Genomic DNA, 15,749 nt, shown 5'->3' on the forward strand with positions numbered 1-15,749 from the left:
AAACATCAAGGGCTTGCTTGGAGTGCTCTTACACAAAGGGAAAGTGACAATGTAATAAAATATGTTTGCAGAAACTGAACACGCACCCACAGTGTAACACGAGCAGGAACGAAATAAACATTTTTTAAAAGCCTGCCAAACAATGGATAAATAACCAAAGTGGAAAGCTACTGTACTTGGTCCCTGCTCCAGTGGGAGGAAACAAATACAAAAGGAGGGACAAAGAGGCAGGACTGACCGCTAGCAAGCAAAGATTTTAAAGGGATACTGAAACAAACAAATGAAAAGCAATGGGCAGAAAGCTCAACCTAAAGAAGTATATACTAAAGTATATACAAGCGGTCTCAAAAGCCCGCCCTAAAAACTAGCTGAAAAACAACATAATTTCCCCTAAAATGTATCTATTGGTCTCCTTGTCTGTTAAGAGTGGTGAAAAAAGCACACAGATATCTAAACTTGCCTTTATTACAGTCATGTATGGCTGTCTATCCAATGTTCACAGATTGCTTTAGGTGATGATCGGATTTAAGTGATTTAATGACAATTCTATCTTGAAAATTACATGAGGAACATGCATTGAGGCCCTATTAAACTCACGGGTGAGATTGCTATAATTGCAATCTATCTCAGGAATACCAAAGCCCTTATGCGAGGCAGAGGATGATGTGACAATTGGTCAGTAGCCTGCAACTCAGGAACATAACATAACTACCGATTGTAACTTCAACATTTAATGTAGTCACTTCACTGCCATATGTGATAAATTTCTAAGTTTTAAAACGTGCAGAATATTTTGTTGTCATGAGAAAAAAGGATTAAGTGAAATGCTTCAAATACTCACAGCCACGGTTTGTTATTCCGGGGTAGTTTCCAGTCCTTTGGTGGACTGTGCCACTACAGACAGGGGCTGTCCATATGGAAACCAGCCTTGGTCCTGCACTAATAGAAAAATCTAGCAAAAACGTTAGCAAATGACCCCTCAGAAGCAAACACAAGCAACTCCAGACAGAATGCAGGCATGCTGGGACTTTTCAGTGTGGTGCTGATTGACTCCTATGGCACAGTGAGCTATGGGCTCTCATCTGGGCATAAATGTTCGAACTGCCAAGCCATGGGTGGGGTGAGTGCTTGCAATGTTCAACACTCCGTCCATCATTTCCTTTGGTTTTGCTTTGTTCGCCATAAGTTGGCAGGGTATGCTCAGACGTGAGTCCCTTGCTCACTTTGCCTCTGGATTCAAGCAAGCCTGGCTGAAGACGGCTGAAATGCCAGAAACTGGTCCCAGGATGCTTGTTTCTGGTCCAGGGAAGACATGGCTTGGCAGTTCGGGCTGGACTGTTCCCATGAGGCACAGGGTCAGACTGATTTGCATATGGCCATGTCTGAACTGGGGTGGCAGAGTGGGCTAAAGAACGGTGATGGATTAAACCCAGATCAGTTGACTGGGGGTGAGTGCTTGCAATGTTCAACACTCCGTCCATCATTTCCTTTGGTTTTGCTTTGTTCGCCATAAGTTGGCAGGGTATGCTCAGACGTGAGTCCCTTGCTCACTTTGCCACTGGATTCAAGCAAGCCTGGCTGAAGACGGCTGAAATGCCAGAAACCGGTCCTAGGAAGCTTGTTTCCGGTCCAGGGAAGACATGGCTTGGCAGTTCGGGCTGGACTGTTCCCATGAGGCACAGGGTCAGACTGATTTGCATATGGCCATGTCTGAACCGGGGTGGCAGAGTGGGCTAAAGAACGGTGATGGATTAAACCCAGATCAGTTGACTGGGGGTGAGTGCTTGCAATGTTCAACACTCCGTCCATCATTTCCTTTGGTTTTGCTTTACTCCCCAAAAACACACACAAATTAAAGGAGATAGGTGCGCACAGTCCCCCTCGACGAGTCTCACTCAGGACCAGGGGACCCACCTGCTGGGGCCAAATTCAAAGGAGAGGCAGGCGCGTGCACCCTTCTGAGATAGGAAAGGCCCCAGGTACCCCATCCCCTGTGACCAACAGATAATGGTAGGGGAGGGGAGAGCACGGCCCACTCCCAGAGCCAACAAAGCCCCAGGGAACCCATCTCCCAGTACCAACTTCGCAATGATGTCCCGGGAAGGCCCACCCCCAGGAAAACGTTTCCATGACCACAAGAGCGCAGGCAGGGAAACCGGTCTACTCCCACCTAGTAGGAACCTTACATGTTTTCCAGCTGGGTGGGAGCTGATGTTTGTATCCCTGCCCACACTCTTGCTGGGTGGGAGCAATACCGGCTCCAAATGCACCCAGCATGGGTGCATGTGGGGAACCGGCAAGGGTGAGGGGTTTGTGGTGGCACCAGGGCACCACGTAAGGCCCGAGGGATGGGGTCCCTGGTGTCATAAAGGCACATAGAGGGGGGGGACCGCTTGACCCACACCCCTTAATATATGAGTACGGCCCCAGGCGGTGGGGTCCCGGGGCCTGTAAAGCCTCCAGGAAGGGGGCACATACCCCCCTCCCCAATATTTATTTTAAAAGAAGAGTGTCCCGGGCGGGCACCAGGACACAAAAATGCATCATAAAGGAGCAGCAGTATCTGCTCATTTATTATTCACTGCTTCTTTAATGCAGTGCCCAATAATGTCTTGCGAGGGCTTTTTAGTTTATTTATTTTTTTAGCTTGTTGGTGCCCCCAGACTGGGGAGGGGCACCACCACACATTTTATTTATGTTGTTGGGGGCTGCAGGGAGACCAGCAGCCCCCACAACATTAAAAAAAATAGTAAGTCTCCTAGCTCGTTAAATACATGATCCCAAGAGAAATTACCATTTTTTTTAAAGCCCTCCTAGCTTGAGCGTTATGCTCTTCAGCTGGCGTGCAAGGCCCTCTTGTGGTTGTTTTGATGATTACACTTTGTGGGCGGAAAAATGTTTAAAAATACTCAGAGACATGTTGGTAATATTTATTTAAAAAATAGGTCTATTGTACAAAATGTACTAATAAAACTTACTCACCTTTGGTAATGCTCTTACTTGTGGATGCTCTAACAGCAGATTCCTTACCTATAGAATATCCCAGGTGTCAGACTAGATGCAGCAAATTCTCCAAACAGCGACTCCTATGTAGTTGCAGGCAGCGTTATATGGAAATCTCGCACTACCCTGGAAGTGACAGCAGGGCCACATATAGGTGTCATTTCTGCGCACTGATTTCAGTTTGTTAATCTTTCTCCATCGGTTCCTTCAGATCCAGATCATTGGAAACAAATTGCAGATGACAGAGTGCCGAAACATAACTTAAGACCTTATTTCTCTCTGCAGAAAGGGGTGGAGGTAGAGCAGTGAGACATCTGCTGCTAGATTGAGTTTCCAGCAGCACATACATTACCGAAGGTAAGTAACTTGCTGGGTTGATGGATACTTCTAACCGTATATTCCTCTCTTTTAAAATGGATACCATAACAGTACATCCAAACGGTGGAGGGTCTGAGGAGTGGATTCAAACCAAGAAGCCTTTCCGGACCGAGCCAGAAAAAATGCCCCTCTCTGTGGATATGGCTGTCAAGGCAGTAGTGATTGTAAACATATGGACAGACATCCACATGACTGCCTTGCAGATGTCCAGGACAGACATATGCGCTTGTCAGCACAGCTGTTGAAACTGTGACCCTGGTGGAATGGGCACCTTGCCTTCAGAGGGCTCTTTTCTGGCACCGCATCTCAACTCTTTATACAAAGGTCTATCCACCTCAATAGATTCCTCTTCTGCATTGCTCTGCTTTTCTTGGTCCAGCGGAACCAACAAAGTACTGTCAATATAAAAGTTCAAGACGCTTGTAAAGTCAAGTTGATTAAGTCTCTCCTTTTTCAAGGAGCATGGGCAGCCAAGAATGCTGCTAGGGTAATCGCCGGTCCGACATGGAAGGTTGACGCCATTTTTGGCAGAAAGGCAGCCAGAGATCTCAGCACCAATTCGTCTGGAAAGAAAGTGTTGCAGGGAGATTGCACGTATAACACGAACAGTTCACGCATGCGTGCGCTGAAGTGATCAAGATGGGGAAGACAGATTTGGTTGTCAGGGGCCATTGGGAACAACAAAGCATCAGCTCAAATGGCGTGCTCAGGAGGACTGTGAGGACCATCAAATTTCCGAAAGGGTACAACTGACTTATCTATATCTAAATGGGTTGCACAAAAGCAATTGCCAATTGATCACATTCCATTGGATTGCTTGTTGTCCAACTTGAAGGGTGATAAGATTTTTAATAAATAAATAAAGTCACTATTACCGTGAAGCAAACTTTTAAGACATGAAGAGAGAGGGAATGTATTCAATTTTTTAAGGATGCTGCTACATGGAAGAATCAAGCAGTTAAAACAGATAATAAAAAGATATACTGGAAAGCATGGCCATAATTGTAGACGTTTAGGGAAGGGCAGGTCTGACTGGATAATGCCGTGTTAGCTTTGAATTATTCAATGTTAAATTCAAGAAACCAAATAATCGTAGGAATCTTTGTAATCATCTGTTCGATCTGATAACTAGATTGCCATCAATTATTGCTGGGGTAATTCGTGATGTTCATGACCTCAACTAAATAGTGCAAAAGGATATCTTTCCAGCCTAGTTTATATACAAAAGAATTCGAGGGGACGAGCATTTTGCGACTAAGTTTGAACAACCAAGAGTTTGAAAAAAAGAAAAAAAAACAATGGGGCTACTAATTAGTAATTAGATGTGGGAGGAACATATATAAAGATATAACTGAATACAAAATTGACTTGGTATTAAAAGATACACAACACAGAATTATCTTTTGGTGATATCAATCATTGGGTTGTGTGGTAAAGTTGGGTCCATCAGTTTCAGACAGCTGTTGAAACTGCAGTTGGCTTCTGGTACTTCTACACCTCTGTGGTGAAATTAGTGGAAATCCGGATCCTATCTGAATGAGGTATTGAATGATGGATCTCCTTTGCTGAGCATACGCACTCTTTCACGACTAAAAGGTAATTTACATATGATCAATTCTTATGTGTCATTTATGCCGTAATTGCGGTTATAAAGGCGATATTAAGATCATGGAAGACAGATGGGGTTCCCAAAGTTGAAAGATGGGTTTTAGAAATGTCTCATTTACAAACGGTAGAGACAGGCTGTTTAATTAAATTGGTAAAGAAAAGAAAAATGAGGAAACCAGATAATATTTGAATGAGATCTGTGATAAGAGTTGATAGATAGGATTGTCCCCCTCTTCGTTTGCTGCGATGATGTACTATGTTGTGTTATGTAACGAGTGACACTTTTTTCTTCCTATGTTAATAGCTCAGATACAGAATAATACAAACAGCTTTTTTTAAATTAATTGCAGGCTGGCTATGCTTTTATGTTCTGCACTATGGTGGTTCTTTCAATCTTGCTACATTAGTTGAAACTCTTGTTATGAACTTACTGTAAAACTCATCCTTCTTGAAATGCTCAGCACTACATGTGTATTGAATGTTTTCACTGCCTTGCTAAATTAGTAAATACAAATGAAATATGGAGTTGCTTACAGAGTCCATGAAATCCCTGAACAACATCATATAGTAAACACATTTCATCAAGCACTTGGTACGGAGGTTCACATAAAGAGTGAGTGTGGTGGCTGAGAGGTATAGCTTGAACAACAGGCTTTCTTTTGTTGTTTGCTTTTACTCTTGATACCCAGCTTTTACCCTGACTCTACACTACTATGGTTCCCCTTGACACGGCAGTATTTCATGTGCTTAATGCCTTTGTCTGAAGCAGTACTGCTGCTGGTGCCTGCCCGTTGCACACCCTACACTTTGCATGAAGAATTGTTTTTCATGTTTACATTTTTTAAGTTAAACCTAAGCCTTTCAGTCTGTTTCAACTTGCCTTAAAGTCTAGGGGTCCTCACCCACTGAGACCCTACTGTTATGGTTAATCCCTTTAGGAATGTGAATGACTATTGTGTCTACTATTGCGTGTGACTACCTGTGTACATGATGCCATTCTGGAGCCTCGCTCTGAGCAGGTATCACCGCCACAGGTATTAATAGAGTCTAGTGCAACACATACATTACTGCCATTTCAAGTAATGCCCTGGGCCCCACTGTTTAGTTAGGTTTCGTTTCACGTTGTTTGAATTGATGGGGGTGGGATTTGAACTTCACGTCATAGAAGGTACACAGCTGAGGAAGGTAGTGTTCCGTTTAAAAACAGGGTGGAGCGCTAAGGCGGGTTTGAATAATGGCAGCTGATCTCGAAGGTTATACGGGCCGGTAACAGCAACTTGAACATTGCAGGTATATACGGGGATTGAGTGAGACAGGTCATATAACTTAGGGGTTTAACGGTAGTTGGGAGCGTAAGTCTAAGTATGAATTGACTCGTTTATAAGGAATGAGGAGTTGTGTTACATGGGGATAAATGGGTATCAGGATTTCGTTTCACATTATAGGATGTTGAAGACAGGTTTGATTTTTCATGTTAATTGAAATGGTTTGTAATTCTGGGTCGGGAATGGGAGAAAATACATTGGTGACTTTTTTACGGTTTATTTTCATGTTTATTTTGTGTTTGTAAAGCAACATGTATGGGGCTGATGTTGATGTTTTCATTGTTTTAGATACCCCTGAGGAAGGTTTATATCAAAACCGAAATGCATTAGGTGAAAGCAAAGTGCACTGAATAACATGGAGTTCTTTTATATGCCAGTGAATAGGCCCGGATGGGCAATTCTTGAGCAATTTAAATGTGGAAACATTTTCGGACTTCATTTCTTCGACGTGATGAATTAAACTTTGGTTATAAAGAAGCTAATAAAAATGGATTAATTTTGACAACACCAAAGAGTACGAGTGATTAGGTTTCTCATATGTGTATACAGCTGTGCAACTCTTCTGTGGGACAGGACGCACGTGCCATAAAACAGTGTCTTTAATACTATAGCGCAAAGGAACGGAGCGCTAAAATAAGAGTGTATGCACGCTATACTGGATTAAATGGATGAACTTTGAAGTAAGGCAAATGAATAGGTGTGCTTCAGACTTTTTCAGATTCACTGGGCCCCACAGAGGCACACAGATACACCCATCCACACCTGAGCGGGGATATGATCAAACACTGAGTTGTGCACACACAGACACCCCCATCCACATCTACACCAAAACTGACACCCCTCAAATGAAAATAACTCGTCCTCGAAATGAAAATAATTCGTCCTCCATTACGTCACCTCACACATCACCACCCTGACCTCCCCACTAATTTAACCACCAACTTCACAGTAATTCCCAGTTCACTCAGACTGTACCCAGCGTCGATTTTAAAAACTCACACATCCGAATCCTGGGAGAATTTTCACACTGAATAGAGATTTACAAAGATATACTCACTGTCATCAGAGCTATGCGTACACCTGGATTTACGCACACACAAATTAATTTTTAACCTGGAAGAAATTAACCCATGCGCGCAAAAATAACAGAAACATCACATTCACACATACACCGAATATTATCTAAATAGACATTTGCAGATGCTTGGACTTCCACAATCAAACTGACCCATTTTTGCCAATGAAATTAACACAGAAGTATGAAACTGCACACGTAGAGCAGAAAAACACAAACTTTTAATTCCACAAACAGGCAGACTCAAAGATGTTCATACCTGCATTCCGGGGTGATGAGGTACGACGAGCAGCAGCACCTACCTCCATCAGAAAGATGTCCTTGGAGCTCTGCGCCTGCACCTTCGGGTGCTGCACCTTGACTGCCACTGTCCTCCCATCCTGCAGCACGGCCTTGTGCACCTGGGCCAGCGAGGCCGCTCCCAAGGGCGACTCCTCAAAAGACACAAACAATTCCCCAACCTGTAGGCAGAACAGAGGTATAAATCATCACACTGCCATCAAGCAGTATATGTGCATGTATGTACGTATGTACTGGTATTTATTTATTTACCTCAAACCTAGCTATGAAGTAGCGGAGCGCTGCATATTATGCGGGGTAGTTAACGATCCACAAGATTGTGTAGATCAAGCAGTACAGGAGATTGTACTGGACTCCTGCTCTGCAAACCAGTACTCCTCCTTAAGTATATCGTGAGGGATCAGTGTCTGACCCTTAATGCATGCAGTTCTTAATTTGTGCCCGTGTTTTAACGTGGTGGGCATCTGCACTCATTTTTGGGGATTGGGACTTGTTTTTGATCATCAAACATTAAACCAGAGGAAGAGCGAGAAAGGCAAAAGCAAAAGAAAGAAAGAAGAAAAGAAATCAAACAGCAACAAAGTGGAAAGTTGGTATGAAAAAGAATCTTCAAGAGTGGGATGGGGAGACAGGAAATGTGAAAGAAGAACGAGGCATGAGGTGGAATCAAGACAGCACAGCAACAAGGGCATCCAGCAGAACTTGCTGAAGGGAACACTCCAAGGAAGCACGTTGGGCCCAGTATCTCCAACAAGCCTCCAACTTGTAAAAGGGCCTTTGCGACCCTGCCTTAATTGCAAAGAGGAAGGGGTGTAACAGAAGCACCCCCTTTCTATCTGAGATTTGGGAAGGGTTGGATCGATGGGTGATAACTGCAAATGTGGTTGTAAACCATTGATCGGATACTGACACCTCAAAGAGGGTGGCATCTGCTCCTTAAAAGGGAAGTTGCTCAGGTGGGACATCTTCCCCTTAGGGCATTGAGTCTGCGAACTTAGGCGGAACAAAGGACTACTGCCTTCCCCTACTAATGTATTCCCAAATGGACAATAATTTTTTTAAAGCTGCACTGGACCAATAAATGGACACAGGCTACTTTTAGAACCTAGGGTCTGATGTACAATTACTCAATCCTCAACAAGTGGACGCAATTTGAACATTATTATTATTATTTATATTTATAAAGCACACTGTAACCCAAAGGCATCCTGGCGCTGCGGTAAGGTTCTACTGCCGATCTACTTGCGGGCTAACTGAATAATGAGCTAGAGCCTGCACCCTAGGGAAGAGCCACGTTTTTATGCTTCTCCTAAACTTCAATAGATCCTGTATCTGTCTGAGCTCCCCTGGTAGGCTGTTCCATAGATGTGCTGCAGCATAGCTGAAAGCTCTTCCTCCTGATTTAGCTTTCTTAATCCGGGGTATATTAATCAGCCCGGTCGAAGAAGACCGAAGGCTACGGGTAGATGCGTACCAGTTGAATTTTGATTGCATTGGTATTGGTCCCATCCCATGCAGGGCCTTGAAGACGATGCACAGTGATTTAAACTGTATCCTCTGGAATACCGGAAGCCAATGTAGCTCCGACAGTGCCATGGATGTGGAGGATTGCCTAGGTCTGGCTAAGGCCAGCTTAGCTGCAACCGTTTGAACTCTCTGGAGTCTCCCTATCAAATACCTAGGAGACTTCAACAGTAGCGCGTTGCCATAATCCAGGCGGCTCAAAATAACACTCCTTATTATCAGTGCACGTGCCTGGTATGGGAGTAGTGGGAGAATCTTTCGGAGGACCCTAATAAGCGAGAAGCAACTTCCCACAATTCTATTGACTTGATTTTCAAGATTCAATTTGTTATTAAAATCACCCCGAGATTGCGTACCGTTGTGACCGGTAGCAGAGGTGTGTCTGTAGGCATAGGCCAGAATCCAGGGGGGAGAGAGCAGGGAACTTTCCCTGCCGCACAACATAGAATCTCTGTTTTTTCGCATTTAAACTGCAGGGAGTTATTTTCCAGCCAATCACTGTATCTGTCATACAGGCATTACATTTTTCCAGAGAGACCGCTTGGTCTCCTTCCAATGAAACAATAAGCTGGGTGTCGTCAGCATAATTCACCAAGCTGACCCCGTATGATTTAATGATTGTAATCAGGGGGCTCATATAGGCATTAAAGAGTATTGGGCTAATTGCTGAGTCCTGGGGGACCCCATGCCTGATTTCCACAAGTTCCGAGCGGAAAGAGTGGAGGGCCACTGCCTGACGTCTAGATGTTAGATAGGATCGAAACCACTCCAGTGCTACCCCTCCTACCCCAACTGTTTCCAACCTATCCAGGAGGACTGTGTGGTTGACTGTGTCGAATGCGGCAGACAGATCCAATAAGATCAGTATAGCCGATTGTCCCCTGTCTGCCCGCATCCTGAGTTCTTCCAGAACAGTCACCAACGCTGTTTCAGTCCCGTGACCAGGACGAAACCCGAACTGCACATCCTCCAGCTTGTGGTTGTCCTCCAAATACTGAGAGTGCGCTCTACTCACTAACCGTTCTAGGATTTTAACTGGGTATGGAAGAAGTGATATGGGACGATAATTTTTGGGGCATGCTGGATCGAGTGGGGGTTTTTTCAGCAGTGGTGTAATCATTGCTTGTTCCCAGCTAGCCGGAACCTGTCCGCTGCTCATTGATTGATTACACAGCTGTCGAAGTATTGGAAATAGTTCAGCTCCCAGTGCCTTCCAGATTTTGGGAGGGATGGGGTCCAGGGGGGATCCCGACGATATTCCTAGGGCAAGTTTGTTGAATTCCTCCTCAGAGGGGGGCTCAAAATAGTTCAGATGAGCCCCATGAGCTTCCATCTCTACCTCCCTTTTTCTGTTCTTTTGCCTACTTGCCCCTGGCTGCCCATCTGTCTCTGCGGGTACAACCGTGTTCAGTCCCTCTACGATTTTCCGTATTTTTTCATTGAAGAAGGTGGCTAGTTTGTCACAGAGATCTTGACTGGGTGGGGTGCTATTATTAGTACACTCGGGGATAGTGATGTCCTTCAGGATCTTAAAAACACCCCTGGTACTATTGGATGCCTTTAGAATAGTTTTGGCGTAATATTCTGCTTTGGCTTTTATAATTTCTTTTTTGTAGTTTACTATTTTCTCTTTCCACAGGGCTTTGTCTAGGTCTGTATAAGCCTTTCTCCACTGTCGCTCTGCCAATTTACAGCCCCTTGTTTCCGTCCTCAATGTTTCATTGTACCATGGGGTGGTCGTTCTCCCTGACTTTCGGATTTTTTTTAATCGGGGCAATCCGGTCAAGGGTGTCAGTGATATGTCCGCAGAAAGATGTGTAATTATGTCCCACCAATTTCAGGGGGTCCAGAGGCCCAATGTCCTTAAATACTAGTGAGGACTCGGCTCTCTTTAGGAGGTTCTTCCAGTTCCTATCTAGGTAGTTTCTTTCCCTGACTACCTCTGCTCGTTTAATTTTTGGGAACATTACCTGGAATAGAATCAGATTGTGGTCCGACGAACCCACTGGTACAATGCTTTCCACGTTGACTACTTTTTCCTCAGCAAAAATTAGGTCCAAAACATGTCCCCCCAGGTGAGTGGGTTCTGAGACCAGCTGTGTTAGATTCAGGTTTTCACATGACTGTAGCAAGTTTTTGTGCCCTGAATCTAAACTCCCATTAGCCCATAAGTTGAAATCACCCAGGGCCAATACTCTGGCCTGAGTGAGCACCAGGTCACTGAGTATATCGATCATATCCCGTTGTGTTTGAATGTAAAAAGGCCCCGGAGGTCTGTAACAGAGTAGAAACATCAACATTTTATGAATGCTGTAGGATTTTCCGAACCGACAGGTAGGTAAGTTCACAAAATACCGAAGCACGGGGTGGTCACAGAAGGTCCTGCCTAATTAATATTTATTAGGCAGGTCACAATTTGTAACCCCTTGTGATTGGACCAAACTGCAGTGGTAAACCACTAATATTCCTCTAAGAATAGGAGGAGGATGTCCCTTTCATATCCCCTCCTATTTGCTATTTGGAAAGGATCGCAAAAGTAGTTTTACAAGTACGAAATTGTTTTTCTTCTTGTAAAAGAGGTTTTGTACATAAAGGAAAGCCTTTTTGCGTTCACAAAACCAGTGATTTTGAGTATTGTAGGGCTTGCGATCACAAAAAGGTTTTGTACATCAGGCCAAAACATTTTCCCGTTTGGGAATGCAAACACAAGGACAGAGCTCTGCTGTTCTTACTAGTGTATTGCTAAAAGTGGACCATTTTGTTTATAAAGCAGAACCACTTCCTTAAGTCTGCACCGACTGCTTTTATAAACAAAATCTTTCCTGTTTGAGAACTCAAATGTAGAGACGATCATGTCTGCGGCCCCCAGCAAGCCTCTTTCCCTGCATTTGCAGCCAATCACAGAGGGACACAAATTGGGGCCCAGCCAAATGAATATCCCTTAAGCAGGTCGTTGTGTGAATCCTGTGTACGGACAGTTTGGGGTGCGACTTATTAGAGCACAGGCTACATCAAAAACTGCATTATCATTCGCAAACCTGTCGGTGTGCAGAATGCACATACTGGTTTGAAAATGGGAATAGTACATTAGGCCCTAGGTCTTCTATTCCCTGAAATGGGAATAACTGCAAACAAGTTAACAAAGAGGACTGACAGCGGGGCAGGCAGTAGATACTTAGATACTTTCCACAGAAAGGAGGAAGCAATGTAGCTCCAGTGTCCTAGCCTCGCTCCTTTACTTCTCTACAAACAGTTATCAAGGTATACAATTGCATAGGTACCAGTAAACATCTGCATTCAAACCCACACAAAACCAACAGACTAAAACATACAAGTGGAGGGGACCCCTGTGCAGTGACTGGGATGACAGCTGCACCCATGCTGCCAAGCCTGTTCTACGGTTCTGGAGTCAAGTAGGACGTAGGGGGCAGTTCCATGTGCACTGGGCCCTGTTGCCAACACCGACCCTGCACCCATGCTGCCAAGCCTTTTCTCCGGTTCCGGAGTCAAGTAGGAAGTGGGGGCAGTTCCATGTGCACCGGACCCTGCTGCCAACTCTGACGCTGCATCCATGCTGCCAAGCCTTTTCTCCGGTTCTGGAGTCAAGTAGGACGTAGGGGGCAGTTCCATGTGCACTGGACCCTGCTGCCAACACTGACACTGCATCCATGCTGCCAAGCCTTTTCTCCGGTTCTGGAGTCAAGTAGGACGTAGGGGGCAGTTCCATGTGCACTGGGCCCTGTTGCCAACACCGACCCTGCACCCATGCTGCCAAGCCTTTTCTCCGGTTCCGGAGTCAAGTAGGAAGTAGGGGGCAGTTCCATGTGCACTGGGCCCTGCTGCCAACACTGACGCTGCATCCATGCTGCCAAGCCTTTTCTCCGGTTCTGGAGTCAAGTAGGACGTAGGGGGCAGTTCCATGTGCACTGGGCCCTGTTGCCAACACCGACCCTGCACCCATGCTGCCAAGCCTTTTCTCCGGTTCCGGAGTCAAGTAGGAAGTAGGGGGCAGTTCCATGTGCACTGGGCCCTGCTGCCAACACTGACGCTGCATCCATGCTGCCAAGCCTTTTCTCCGGTTCTGGAGTCAAGTAGGACGTAGGGGGCAGTTCCATGTGCACTGGACCCTGCTGCCAACACTGACGCTGCATCCATGCTGCCAAGCCTTTTCTCCGGTTCCGGAGTCAAGTAGGACGTAGGGGGCAGTTCCATGTGCACTGGGCCCTGCTGCCAAAACTGACCCTGCACCCATGCTGCCAAGCCTTTTCTCCGGTTCCGGAGTCAAGTAGGACGTAGGGGGCAGTTCCATGTGCACTGGACCCTGCTGCCAACACTGACGCTGCATCCATGCTGCCAAGCCTTTTCTCCGGTTCTGGAGTCAAGTAGGACGTAGGGGGCAGTTCCATGTGCACTGGGCCCTGTTGCCAACACCGACCCTGCACCCATGCTGCCAAGCCTTTTCTCCGGTTCCGGAGTCAAGTAGGAAGTAGGGGGCAGTTCCATGTGCACTGGGCCCTGCTGCCAACACTGACGCTGCTTTAGCTTCCTTGACTCTGCAGTGGTGGATGTGCAAGAATTCTAGCACAACAGGCTGGTGTCTGTGCAGTGGGCATGGACGGCTGCCTCTTAGTGGACCAAATATAAAATCCTATGAAACGAAGGACTCCGTGTGTCTTTGAAGACACCTCTGCAGCAACTTAGACAGGGACAGACAGTAAGGCTCTCACCTATGGGCAGGATCAAGCAGAATGCTGAGGGAAGAGATGCACTCAAGGCCATCCATGGGTTAAACTTCCGAAAGAGTCCCTGTGGTAGCAGCGAGTTTGCCAAGCAGAATCCTCCTTAGCAATTACGGGTACTTTTCTTCTTAGCAGTGTCCTTCATCTCTCGGGGCCTCCACCATCATCTGCAGCATCCCGGGTGGGTCTCTGGGGCAGAGCAGGCTGCCCCTTGCGCTTTGCAGATTGCTCTGTATGTATATTTATTCAGGCCTCCTCGCGACTCTCCTTACAGTCTGGTCAGCAGGCAGCCAGGAAGGGATTACACCGGACTTTCTTTCCTGCTGAGAAGGAAACACGCCACAATGGCTGTGCTAATGCTTTAAGAGTGCCACGTGCAGGGTCACACAAAGGCATGGCTTCCCTACGCACCGCAAAAAAGGCTCCAGTATGTTGTTTCTATGGAGAGCAGGACAGGCAGCTTCCACTCGATATGTGGCGCTTCCTTTCAATTTTTTGAGCTGAAGCCAATCTTGGCAAACCGTACCTGGGGACTCTGCGCACTGGCACCCCAAAAACGTTCTAGGTTGGAAAGAGAGGGCATGAACTTTTGTTTCTTCCTTGGAAGCCAGGCACCTTCTTCTTGTTGAAAGGATGAGAATGAAACGGAGCAGAAACCATGGCAACGGTTTTTCAACCACAAGCAGGGGACATAGATTCACCCTGAGCTCAGGAGACACCCTTGCAACCAGCCCCCAAGAAAAGGGGATTTTCACCCTAATTCTAAGGGGCAGATGGAGTCTAACGTGCTCGGATCCTGAGCTTCCCACCTGAAGGCAAAACCAATGCATGCTACAAAAAATATTAAGAAGCATCCAAGCAACAACCCTGTTTGCTTTTCAATTCAGCCACCATGGACTTATGCAAGGTCAACCAACGTGAGTATACAAGGTCAACCAACGTGAGTATACAAGGTCAACCTGCAGAAGCATATTTCAGCTATCGTGAACGTGCGGCTGAGAATGGAAAAATCCACTTCTACCAGCATTGCTTGCACTGTAACATGAGCAGAAAGTATGTGATAATTGTGTATATAAATATTCTGTTTGCTGGCACGAAATGAAGCAATAAAACTCAAGATAAAGGAGACCTAAAATCTAGGCCTAGTACACTTATGCAAGAGAGCCATTCACTCAGTTTCACCCGGCAGACAAACTTGGAATACAATATGCGAACTTGCATCAAGGCCTAAAATGCATGTGACATTACGAACCATACAGTGCTGGTCAACTGAACAACCACCGGCACCAACAAGTAGGGTCACGCTTAATCACTAGGGAATTTACTTCAAAACTTATTAAAGAACAGAACTTCGAATGCTCTCCAGACAAGCGTAGCGTAACTCTGCCGGGCCAGTACCGTAAACCATCCCCTAAAGGGGTAAGAACATGCTGCAGTATGACGCTGCCACAAAGCGAGTACATCGATTATCATCTTAACAGAAGATGTGCCAGATCACAGATGTAAGTCTGAAGAAACTGGTGACAGTACCCTATATTGGCCCTACAGCTGGCCCTGCAATGACACAATCAAAAGGAGTGGATCACTGTAGGGTTCCACTACCAAAAGGAGGGCGGAGGAACCCTACCTAGGAGAGCGTGGGTGGCAGCATGTCTGATGTGTGGGGTGCCTGAAGATTGCTTGGTCTATGAGCACTGAAAATTAATAAGTGTTGATCTGTTACTACTGTCAACATGTGAGCAGAGTTGCAAAGGCCCTTTGTTCTTCCTGCATCTCTACGGTGTGGTATCCTTCCCC

The 15,749-nt window shown here is 45.8% G+C and overlaps 1 protein-coding gene across 1 annotated transcript in view; it reads right to left on the reverse strand.

The window, feature by feature from the left end:
• Positions 1-15,749, reverse strand: part of ADCK1 (aarF domain containing kinase 1) — an 805,280-nt gene that overhangs the window by 377,901 nt on the left and 411,630 nt on the right. Inside the window, exon 5 of the mRNA XM_085626629.1 lies at positions 7,692-7,850. Within this exon, the coding sequence (XP_085482755.1) occupies positions 7,692-7,850 (159 nt within the window). The remainder of the gene's footprint in view (positions 1-7,691; positions 7,851-15,749) is intronic.

This window comes from Triturus cristatus, chromosome 9 (genome assembly GCF_964204655.1).
Source record: "Triturus cristatus chromosome 9, aTriCri1.1, whole genome shotgun sequence".
NCBI classification, from domain to species: Eukaryota; Metazoa; Chordata; class Amphibia; order Caudata; family Salamandridae; genus Triturus; species Triturus cristatus.